This window comes from Neoarius graeffei, chromosome 16 (assembly GCF_027579695.1).
Source record: "Neoarius graeffei isolate fNeoGra1 chromosome 16, fNeoGra1.pri, whole genome shotgun sequence".
Taxonomy (NCBI): Eukaryota; Metazoa; Chordata; class Actinopteri; order Siluriformes; family Ariidae; genus Neoarius; species Neoarius graeffei.
In genome coordinates, this window is record NC_083584.1 from 20,892,880 (window position 1) to 20,905,881 (window position 13,002).

General features: G+C 41.9%; 1 protein-coding gene across 3 annotated transcripts in view; it reads right to left on the minus strand.

Moving 5' to 3' along the window:
• itgb8 (integrin, beta 8) overlaps positions 1 to 13,002 on the minus strand; it is a 58,436-nt gene that overhangs the window by 16,745 nt on the left and 28,689 nt on the right. For all 3 annotated transcript variants that reach the window (XM_060942619.1, XM_060942617.1, XM_060942618.1), the window contains exons 9-12: positions 12,488 to 12,631; positions 11,304 to 11,706; positions 5,258 to 5,480; positions 3,372 to 3,475 (exon numbers count right to left, since the gene is read on the minus strand). In XM_060942619.1, the coding sequence (XP_060798602.1) occupies positions 3,372 to 3,475; positions 5,258 to 5,480; positions 11,304 to 11,706; positions 12,488 to 12,631 (874 nt within the window). The remainder of the gene's footprint in view (positions 1 to 3,371; positions 3,476 to 5,257; positions 5,481 to 11,303; positions 11,707 to 12,487; positions 12,632 to 13,002) is intronic.

Here is a 13,002-nt window from a genome sequence, read left to right on the forward strand (position 1 = left end):
TTGCAAGTGACGTCAAAGCAAAATAGAAACCCGGATGTCGGCCATGTTGGTGGATATACAAATGCAGGGTCAAGTGACATTCCATACAAAACATAGTCATGCGTGCACAGCTCTCTTTGTTTTTCCACTGCTTTAAGTGTCCTTTTAGCTATGCCATATCTTTGTGCTTTATATGTTTGTGGTCACAACAGTACTTGTCACCGTGGCATGTTCCGATTTTTTAGAATTCCATCCATGATTTGGAAAGAGAGCGAGGAAACTCTGAGGCTTAGTACGGAGAGGAGACGAGCATGGCTGAACAACATCGGCAGGGCTGATCTAACAGAGACTAAAACCAAAACAGCTCGTGTTTGCAGTAATCATTTTATCTCAGGTGAGATTCAAAAGCTTTCTCGATAATATCATGGACGAATTTTGTTTCGTCGTGTTGCTAGAATTTTGCTATAAAATGAGCATTCTCTTGTCGTGGTTCACTCGGTTGTTGTTATAATTTTAACACGTGTATTACCATTTCGCTTCTCGGAGCACCAGCAAAATTATACCTGAAATAAATTGAAATGTGATTTGTGAGCTATAAAGCTAGAGACTTGTCAAAATTTCACACTTCGTCTGTTGTTTACACATAGAAGTATACAAGAAGAAGAAATACAAAAGAAGCCCTAACTTACCCTTGCAGGTACAACTGCTTTGTCATCATTGACTGGTTTAATTAATAACGTATTCACCCATCCAGAGACAAAGAAGTTAGAGGCTTCCATGGACTTATAAGCCTTCATTTGAGATCTGTTGACCTACGAAGTCTGCCAAACCAGATAGAACGCGATATCTGGGTCGGTAGAAGAATCTTATCTTCAGAAAAATCCGACTTTATTTAAAATCATATGGGTCAAAACCACACATATCTATCTTCTCTTTGTATCAAATCTTCGCTCGACCGTACAAATCGTGGTAATACTGAGAAAATTCAGCATTGTTTACAGACACGCTTTAAAGGGCTGATGACACGAACATGACTCTATGCAATTTCTTAAATAAACTATACAACACGGCAAACATGTTAGATTTCTGTTATACTTACGTGAAAAGAAGCTGTTGTTACGCGAATATCCAACTTTTAATTGCACAGCGCAAGAAAACTGGGTCCGTGGCTCGCGGCCATGTTGTGACGTCAGCGGGAGAACACGCTGCGGTTCACTGGCTGTTCTACTCTGGTTCTACTCAATGGAAATGGCGCATGAAAACGCCGGTGAACTCTCTAGTGCTAGCTCTTCCTCTTCTGGGAGTCTAGAATTGTGTTGATCTCTTCCGAATAGAATCTATGATAGCCTGCCCTCTTTACCCTTTGCCTCTCGTTGCTAGGCGGCAGTTACATGACAGCCGCAAGCTTTCACAAGCAAATACATGACTGATATCACGCCGACTTTATGATTACATTTATGATTATCATGTAGAATCTATAGCTCTACGTACCTTTATCTTATGTCGTTTCACAACACATGTTCTGACAGGAGGACTGTCTTTGGATCCGGCATAGCTACGAGTAGACCCTCTCCGGAATACTGGCAGTGTTGCCAGATTGGGAGGTTTCCCGCCCAGTTGGGCGGTTTCAAGTGCATTTTGGTGGGTTTTGAACATATTTTGGGCTGGAAAACTTCAGCAGTATCTGGCAACATTTTATCATAACTTGTAAAATAGGCGCCTTCGTGAATTAATATATGGATCATCGGGAATTACTTTTTATGTTATAAAACATCGCCAAAGATGTCAAAAACGTGTCATCAGCACTTTAAGCGGCTGCCGTCCTAGTTGCTTGAATATCCACCATCGTGGCGGACACTCATGACATAGCACATTTTGATCACGTGGTTGCAAGTTGTCTATAGGTTCTTCCAGATTTCTCCCAAGAGTATGTCATTCTTGGTCTGCAATTTGAATGCAGACTCTTAATGAACACAAGTACTTTCATTTTGCTGCTTATTTATTCATAGAATAAAACAGCCAGAGACACCCAGCAATACTAAAAGATGAGTTTTAGCATCACCTAGCATTGTCCCTAACTATCCAAATGAATCTGCATTCAAGCAGAACCAAGTTATAGCAGAAAGCCAACGTGCATCCAAATGGTATCGCAGAAACATAAAACAAGCGATGCACTTTGTGAAGGATGGTCATATGGACAAGGTACGCAATATCTACAATAGAAATTAATATTCTAGGCTTGTGCTCTACAGCAATGACAAAAGAATTAGAAGATAATTTACTGTAAATGTATGCTCCAAACCAAACTGAGCTTGAAAACGTCCATTGTTGGATGTGACTGGCATTTTGTAACCAAACCATCCCTGTGTCCGAAATCACTCACTCATTCACTACTCCCTACTCACTATCTAGGGAATTACTATATAGAGGACTATAGTGAGCTCATTCGTAAAATTAAAAAAAAAAAAAAACGCTTTCGGGCACTACTCCGTCACGCCGTTATTTGCGTCATTACTGTCACACAGTTAAAACGTGCCAGATCAGTCGGCTGGTGGGTTTTCAAAATAATAAATACACGTGTGTATTTTTGTGATAAATACATATTATACTGAGCATATTTCCCACATTAATAAATACAAAGTACCTGCATCTTTCAGTTCTTTTAAATCAAGGCTGAATACTTTCTTTTTTCTTTGCCGCTACCTTTTCATCTCATCTCATTATCTCTAGCCGCTTTATCCTGTTCTACAGGGTTGCAGGCAAGCTGGAGCCTATCCCAGCTGACTACGGGCGAAAGGCGGGGTACACCCTGGACAAGTCGCCAGGTCATCACAGGGCTGACACATAGACACAGACAACCATTCACACTCACATTCACACCTACGGTCAATTTAGAGTCACCAGTTAACCTAACCTGCATGTCTTTGGACTGTGGGGGAAACCGGAGCACCCGGAGGAAACCCACGCGGACATGGGGAGAACATGCAAACTCCGCACAGAAAGGCCCCCGTTGGCCACTGGGCTCGAACCCAGACCTTCTTGCTGTGAGGCGACAGCGCTAACCACTACACAACCGTGCCGCCCTAAATCAAATCTGAGGCTTTTAATTTGATTTCTTTCAGTGCGACTGCAATGCATGATGGGATATATTGCTTGATTAGTGACCATCGGTTGTCCACTACTTTTCATGATGCATTATGGGATACTTTGAGTGCACTATACGGTATAGGGTGTAATAATGCTCACTATACATTCGGACAGCACTACAAAATGGCGACCTCACTATATAGTCCACTATATAGTGAGTACGGAGTGATTTTGGACACAGGGCATGACTCATATCACATTAGCAGATTCCCAAGCCCTATACACAGTTCATCGCACTGACATACCAGTAATGTCATCAACATAGGCTACTAGTGACGTGCAGCTTCTGTTGCACTGTTGTGTATCATCTACGGCGAGGCCTTTAGACAGGTGGCAGTCCACGCAACTCCTATGAAGGAAAACAGTGAGAGACTCAGAAAAGAAATTAAGGTAATTTCAAGGCAAACAACAACAACAGAATCAAATCAAATTGTATTGGTCATACACAACCATATACAGTACGATGTGCAGTGAAATGCTTTTTACGGTGACATAAAAGACAATTTACATAAAAAACAAGTTTACTTAGAAACAGGAAAATATAAAAATATAAATATGAACGATATAAAAAATAGGCAGCAAAAATAAATAAATCTCTGAACTGTATGTAGTATAATGATAATGTGCAGATGTAGTATGTGCAATACAATGTGTTCAACATCAAGCTGAGGTACTGTAGGTGTAGTGAAAAGCTTACAATATAATATTGAAATAATATTGGCTGGTGTTGAGTGGTATATCAGATATATTCCATTCAGCTAGCATGATACTGAACGAGTCGAAGATCTCATCTCATTATCTCTAGCCGCTTTATCCTGTTCTACAAGGTCGCAGGCAAGCTGGAGCCTATCCCAGCTGACTACGGGCGAAAGGCGGGGTACACCCTGGACAAGTCGCCAGGTCATCACAGGGCTGACACATAGACACAGACAACCATTCACACTCACATTTACACCTACGGTCAATTTAGAGTCACCAGTTAACCTAACCTGCATGTCTTTGGACTGTGGGGGAAACCGGAGCACCCGGAGGAAGCCCACGTGGACACGGGGAGAACATGCAAACTCCACACAGAAAGGCCCTCATCGGCCACGGGGCTCGAACCCGGACCTTCTTGCTGTGAGGCGACAGTGCTAACCACTACACCACCGTGCCGCCCCGAGTCGAAGATGAGTAGCTGAATTGAATATATCGGATATACCTGTACCACAAAAAAGCCAGCCAATATTATTATTATTACACATACACATTCCTTTCGGGTGTTCAGTGCGTCTTTGTCTTTCGAAATTCTCTCAAAGTATTCTGTATTTAACAAAGCAAACCTGGCAGCCATGTTTGTTTATAAACTGTCACAGTTACTCGCTAGCACAAAAGTTTTACGTCTCCGACGTGCGATGTCATGTTGTCTTGACAACCATGCAATATCATAAACCATATTCAACGCCCATTCTCCATTGGGTAGAGTGGTGTAATACATGTAGGATAAGCGATATGCTAACAATATTGCATGCTCATCTCATCTCATTATCTCTAGCCACTTTATCCTGTCCTACAGGGTCGCAGGCAAGCTGGAGCCTATCCCAGCTGACTACGGGCGAAAGGCGGGGTACACCCTGGACAAGTCGCCAGGTCATCACAGGGCTGACACATAGACACAGGCAACCATTCACACTCACGGTCAATTTAGAGTCACCAGTTAACCTAACCTGCATGTCTTCGGACTGTGGGGGAAACTGGAGCACCCAGAGGAAACCCACGCGGACAACATGCAAACTCCACACAGAAAGGCCCTCGCCGGCCACGGGGCTCGAACCCGGACCTTCTTGCTGTGAGGCGACAGCGCTAACCACTACACCACTGTGCCACCCCATATTGCATGCTATCAAACCAAATGAATGGAATCTGCTAGAAGGGAATAGAACACGTTTTTATTCCATCAGAAAAGTGTCCTGTATGTTTTCTAATAAATAAATATAGGATATGCTGTGCGTACTGACAGGAATGGTGAGTGTGTGGGTGTTGTGCAAACAAATCCAAGGCGTTTATATGCACAGTATAAATAGTCCTAGGCGCTATCCTGGTTGAGGATCGGAATGTTCTGCAGGAAGAATTGAAAGTAAAAGTTGTTTACCAGTGTAACTGACAGGAGTTTGAGCAGGAGGCACACTTCTCACAGAAAACTCCAGAGCGCCTGTGGTGATCACAAACACATTTGCCACAGGCACACTTTCCATGCCCGCTACACACCAAGCCATCAGCCGACACGCAGCTTTCTGTGGAGACGGGGCAGCTGCAACTCTCACCCGTCCATCCAGGCTGACATGAGCATTCCCCTGAGACACACTGGCCATGTCCTGATATCACACACACACACACACACACACACACACACACACACACACACACACACACACACACACACACACACACAAACAAACACAGGCATTGAAAGAGGATTTATCATTGTATTAACTACTTTGCAAACTCTGTTCTCAGAATGACTCTCAAGTGCCTTATTTGTTAACTGTAATTATCACTGGGTTTAGGCAACGAGAAAGAAACACACCCTAGGTACAAGCAAAAACAAAAACTGGCCAAACAGGAAACAGTTTCTTGTTGTAGTTTATTTTCCACCAACTTAAGAATCATGCGTCATCATTTTGGCACATGGCCAAGTGCAACACGAAAGATGTGCTTGGGGTAACATTGTGTTTTTGTCTCATCTGGCCATCTGCTTCTCTAGATCAACTGAAAAAATTTGGTCAGTGATAAGACAACAAGACAAAAAACATGCGGCAAAATTAAACTAGCCTAGATATTTTTTAAACTAGCCTAAATATCAGTGGCGAACTGTTACTATTAACCATTACTGTTATTAAAAAGACTAGCATCAAATAACTTACATATTGTTGACTGTGGGTGACATGGTGGCACAATTGTTACCTCACAGTTCCAGTGGCAAACCATTACTATTAGCGCTGGGACTTGAGCTCAGCCAAAACTTAGCCAGACACCAAAAAAGCAAGAGGGCAAAGGATTTTGTAAGGGATTAGCGGCAGGCTGCCAGGTCGCTCCTTTGTGCGTAGTTCTCGATGTTGATTTTAAAAGTAACTAAGTAAATTATACAGGGAAATGAATACTTAAGTCTAAGTGAAAAATACTGTATCGAGCGTGTGTCTGGAGACAGAAAGCTTAGTTTTTTGGTCATTAGCCTGTGCTACTTGCTCTCGATAGCACTGGCTTGAGTGCTTTATTAGCATTCGCTAACACTGCTGATGAACGCTACACCAGCTGGAAGGTGACTTCACTGCTGTGCTGACGGCGCTGGATCACGGTTAAGCTCGCATTGGCCTTCGAGCAGGCCTAGGACAGTACATTTTTGGTCCCTCCCACTATAAATCAAAATCAGATTGGTTAATTCATCTGTCACTTCCTACATAAACATACACTGCCATGGCCTTCTGTCCTGGCAATGAAGTCCTAACCAATGAGTGAGCAGCTCTAAACTCTTCTCAGCCTAGACACAACAAACAAAAACAATCTCATTGGATAACTCGATTTTAATGTTTTCAGGACATTAACCCTTACAGTTCTGAAGCAAATTTGATAGAAAATGAGGCCGAATTAGAAGAGAATAATTATCATGAAAGAACGAAAGAAATTAAATATAACATTTGAAATGCTGATATGTTTGGGACTTTTCTGAAGGCCCTGACGGTTCCCCACTGCTACCTACCATTGTGAAAGAAATATCTACTTGGCATGCTTGAACTGGTACAGGCTGGTCTGATTGCTACTTGTTCTTGAAACTGGTACAGGCAGTCCTGATTGCTACTTGTTTTGGTTAAGTTACATCCTTGAGATTTATCTTTGCTCGTACATTCTCCTCTCTGCTTACTGAAGGTTATGTTGACCAGTAATGTCTTTCTTCTTGTCATAAGACTATGATACTGACGGGTGATGTAATGGTACATAATGTCTCTCTTCTTTCATACAGTAGTGTAGTCTAAACCAATGATGTAATGCTTCATCACCTATTAATGTTATACATTTGCCCCTTTCACAAATCCCACAATCCACTGCACGTCCACTGCACGGCTGGGAACTTCTGGTGGCCACACCCAGGCTGCTGATAACAGTACAAAAAACAATATTGGGCTAAATAATCAGTTTCAACGTTCAAATATCGGATATTCAAATATTATTACAGGTTCACGTGGTCTCATAGATTTTTTTCAAGATTAATACTGCTCGAAATGATTGCACATTTACAATTTGTCATCAATGTAAATGTACACGGTTAATGTTGTTGGCCAGAGTTATAGTGCTGAGTAGCTGGAACATGTATTTCATGTAAACAATGCAAAGAGTGAAAGTGAAAGGGCTGTATGGGCGATAATATAAGGATGACCGATTAAAAGCTTCTGTGCTGACAAAAAAATACGGTACCATGGGACCAGTAACTAGACATATAAAAGCAATCTAATAACATCACATTTCAGCTTGCATCTGATATCTGAACACTGAAACTGATGACAAATTTACATTGATGACAAATTGTAAATGTGCACTCATTTCAAACAGTATTAATCCTGAAAAAATCTGCAAGACCATGTAAACCTGTAATAATATTTGAACATCTGATATCTGAACATATTTGAATGTAATAATATTTGAACATCCAATATTTGAACATCGAAACTGATTATATAGCCCAATATCGTTTTTTGCACCATTATCAGCAGCCTGGGCCTGGCCACCGGAAGTTCCCAACTGCGCAGTGGATTGTGGGATTTGCGAAAGGGGCGAATAGATAACTTAGCTTCATCTATTAAATCATCATCATCATCATCATCCAATCATATACAGTGCTCAGCGTAAATGAGTCCACCCCCTTTGAAAAGTAACATTTTAAACAATATCTCAAGGAACACAGCCCATTTCCAAAATGTTGACAAGACAAAGTTTAATATAACATCTGTTTAATTTATAATGGGAAAAAGTGAGGCTAATAATATAACTTAGATTACACATTTTTCAGTTTTACTCAAATTAGGGTGGTGCAAAAATGAGTACACCCCACAACAAAAACTACTACATCTAGTACTTTGTATGGCCTCCATGATTTTTAATGACAGCACCAAGTCTTCTAGGCATGGAATGAACAAGTTGGCGACATTTTGCAACATCAATCTTTTTCCATTCTTCAACAATGACCTCTTTTAGTGACTGGATGCTGGATGGAGAGTGATGCTCAACTTGTCTCTTCAGAATTCCCCATAGGTGTTCAATTGGGTTCAGATCAGGAGACATACTTGGCCACTGAATCACTTTCACCCTGTTCTTCTTCAGAAATCCAACAGTGGCCTTAGATGTGTGTTTAGTCATGTTGAAAAAGTGCACGATGACCAAGGGCACGGAGTGATGGTAGCATCTTCTCTTTCAGTATAGAGCAATACATCTGTGAATTCATGATGCCATCAATGAAATGCAGCTCCCCGACACCAGCAGCACTCATGCAGCCCCACATAAGGACACTGCCACCACCATGTTTCACTGTAGGCACCATGCATTTTTCTTTGTATTCCTCACCTTTGCGACACCATACAGTTTTGAAGCCATCAGTTCCAAAAACATTTATCTTGGTCTCATCACTCCAGAGTATAGAGTCCCAGTAGTCTTCATCTTCGTCAGCATGGGCCCTGGCAAACTCTAGGCGGGCTTTTTTGTGCCTGGGCTTTAGGAGAGGCTTCTTTCGTGGACGGCATCCATGCATGCCATTCCTCTGCAGTGTACGCCGTATTGTGTCACGGGAAATAGTCACCCCAGTTTGGCTTTCTACTTCTTTAGATAACTACAGTGAACTCGCATGCCGATTTTCTTCAACCCTTCTCATTAGAAGACGCTCCTGTCAAGGTGTTAACTTCCGTGGATGACCTGGACGTCTCTGTGAGATGGTTGCAGTTCCATCTTTCTTAAATTTTTGTACCACATTTGCTACAGTATTCTGACTGATAAGTAAAGCTTTGCTGATCTTCTTGTAGCCTTCACCTTTGTGGTGGAAAGAAATGATTTTCTTTGGGGAATTCTGAAGAGACAAGTTGAGCATCACTCTCCATCCAGCATCCAGTCACTAAAAGAGGTCATTATTGAAGAATGGAAAAAGATTGATGTTGCAAAATGTCGCCAACTTGTTCATTCCATGCCTAGAAGATTTGGTGCTGTCATTAAAAATCATGGAGGCCATACAAAGTACTAGATGTATGGTAGTAGTTTTTGTTGTGGGGTGTACTCATTTTTGCACCACCCTAATTTGAGTAAAACTGAAAAATGTGTAATCTAAGTTATATTATTAACCTTACTTTTTCCCGTTATAAGTTAAACAGATGTTACATATATTAAACTTTGTCTTGTCAACATTTTGGAAATTGTTTGTGTTCCTTGAGATATTGTTTAAAATGTTACTTTTCAAAGGGGGTGTACTCATTTATGCTGAGCACTGTGGCTACAACACACTCTTGAATGTGAATATATACTCATGTTTGTCCTACAATAAACGGAGAAACATCTCTGAGCAGCTGTGTGTGTGTCAGTGATTGTTTGGTCCCGGATCGATCCGTGAGCCAGAATCTCTTAGGCGGCAGACATCTACATTCCTAACTCATCTCATCTCATCTCATTATCTCTAGCCGCTTTATCCTGTTCTACAGGGTCGCAGGCAAGCTGGAGCCTATCCCAGCTGACTACGGGCGAAAGGCGGGGTACACCCTGGACAAGTCACCAGGTCATCACAGGGCTGACACATAGCTAAATCATACTTTGTCAATTCAACCTCCTTCGCTACAGACAGATCAAAACCTAATACACTGTTAATAAAAATAACACGCTAAATATCACTTTCAACCCCAAAAAAGTATTTCAGTATATTCAGTATGTTCAGTATTGTTTGTGCTGGAAAAGTCAATTGTTCATACTGGTAGTTTTTGACACAATAAAGTAATTGAACAGATAATTAATTCACTTAAGGTTAGATAGCTTGCGAGCAAACTTAATTTCTTGGTGTTAACTGAAAACAAAACAAAAAACAACAGTTAGCCTAACACTAGCTTGCTAGCAATGTTGGATACTGATTATAAAAGCACAATATCATAGTTAGCCTAATATTAGCTAGCTTGCTAGATCAAGATAGTATTTATGGTCCCATGTACTGTATGAATAAAGTACAGTGATTTTTTTTCTTTATTTATATTTTAGCTTGTTAGGAAGCTATGTTCAGACTGAGTGAGTGACTCGTCACGATACAGCACCCCTGAAGCAGAGAGGGCTAAAATTAGCAATTAACGTAAGTTAGCTAAAGTTGGACAGGTAGCATTAGCTAAGCTAACTCGCAAGATAATTGAAGTTAGCAAAGTGTTGTGTTTAGATATGACTGGAGTCTAGCTTAGCTAAAGTATTATCTCATCTCATTATCTCTAGCCGCTTTATCCTGTTCTACAGGGTCGCAGGCAAGCTGGAGCCTATCCCAGCTGACTACGGGCGAAAGGCGGGGTACACCCTGGACAAGTCGCCAGGTCATCACAGGGCTGACACATAGACACAGACAACCATTCACACTCACATTCACACCTACGGTCAATTTAGAGTCACCAGTTAACCTAACCTACATGTCTTTGGACTGTGGGGGGAAACCAGAGCACCCGGAGGAAACCCACACGGACACGGGGAGAACATGCAAACTCCGCACAGAAAGGCCCTCGCCGGCCACGGGGCTCGAACCCAGAACCTTCTTGCTGTGAGGCGACAGCGCTAACCACTACACCACCGTGCCGCCCGCTAAAGTATTATATTCTGTAAATTAAAAAAAAAAAAACCTTTATGTACCTTAGCCAGATAAGTGTAAGGTTAATGCTAATGCTAGTTTCACTTTGGTGCAAAAACAGGGTGATGTGGTACGACTAACCAATCCAGAACTTACAGTAGTGTTAGCAACGCCTATAAATACCACTTCCTGCTGGTATCAATTTTGAATAGATACCAAAAGTGTACAAATAGAGCCTCTGACAGTGGACCATTTTTAAGATGTCAAAATTTCTGGTACTTTGTGCAGTGTTAACAGTCTTACTGTTGGTATTGTTATTGCAATGTTTGTGTTTACACACACACACATACCCACCCACCTGCACACATTAGACCCTTTTCATTGGGACAAGAGAAGTCGTCCTTCTCGCAAAACTTTCCATAGATGGTACCAAGTTTGGTCTGGTCACACACACACGCCCCACACACACATGTTCCCCTGCCGCTGCACATCAAGCCTGTCTTCACATCTCGGCAACTGTCCATCAAACTCCTCTCAGCTCCTGGATCGGCTCCAGGCACACAGAGGGAAGTTTCCGGATTGTCCTGGCAAGGTCCTGCCCCACCACAGCTACACACACAGGCTTGTCGCACTCGCACAGTCATGGATTCGTTAAATCCAACAGGTTTCACCACCAACATAACCTCAGGCTCATTTTCTTTCTGCAGTGCATCATCCTTGTCCGGGCATACCCGCATTCCTACTGTGATGTTGAAGAAGACCTTGAGGGAGGGCAGATTAGATAAAAGTGGAATCATTATGAGGGAAATGTTTTACAATTCCAGTTTTGGAATAAGTGTGTGCAATGTGGTTTGGTGTTTTCCGTGCCTAATTTAACACATCTGCTAATAAGTATGCCTTTGTCAGCTGAGGAAAATACTAGATCACATACTGTAGCTTAGGGGAACAGATGCAGTTCGAAGAGACTATACCGTAAGTAGCATGCAGAAGGGTCTTTCCCTGTAAATGTTTCTTGGTAAAATGTCACTTTCAGATGATTTTATCTTAATTTCTTTTGAGCAGCTGAATGACTAACTTGCACTTAAAAGGCAGTGTACCACATCACAATGGAGTAAGTTGTTTTTTACGATATCAAGTATATAGCAAAAGAGCTAGTTTCAGATTAAATGTCATGTTTCTCATAGAGTTAGTATGTATTATATAAAGGTCATATGATTTCAGCATATTGGGCCGTTTCCTGTAAACAGGATTGTTATAATCCACTAAGCACTACATAATCACCTCCTCAAGTACACACTATTCTCCCTCAGGACCTTGAAGCACACAAATATGCAGCATATCAAAAAATATAGACTCTCTATTCTATCAAAAGCACTTGACAGTGGTCTCTAGTGCCTGTGGTGTGAAGGAGGCTTTTGTCAAGTGCTCCGGCAATTGGAACAAGGAAGGTCTTGAAAAGAAGACAAAGAATAAGAAAGAAACAAAAAGTTCATACGGTTCATACAGTTATCAACCGTAGTATTCTTATCAACTCTTCCGTACTTTTTGCCCAGGTTGAACGTTGGTGCATTTGGTGCTTCCTGCCACAGTGGATCCGTTTGGGCAAACTGGTGTTACATTGACCCAGAACCTGTGTGCTTCGCTGTCCTCGATTTCCACCTCCACTCCAACATCTGACAGGAGTTTCTGAAAAAGGGAACATGACACGGAGATGAACCAGTGTCAGTGTGAGAGTCACTGTTATTCTAACCTATAATCAGGCTTTTTAAATGCATGTCAAAAACAGAAGCTCTAAAAATAGATGGTGGCTGAGCGAGACGTGGTGCAGTGTCACTGCACCAGTCCAGGGCAATCATAATGTAGGCTTCTGTTCAGCACAATTTGTGAATTCTATCCTTTCTGGGAGGAGGAACAATAGATTGTTGTAACCCCACTGGGTTTAACGTATTTGCCCCGCTGAATGCCAGCCCAAAAATCCCCGTTTCCACCTCACCTCCCCTGCTTGTGATTTTCCACTGACTCTGAGTCAGACAGGAAAACACTGAGCATTCTTTATG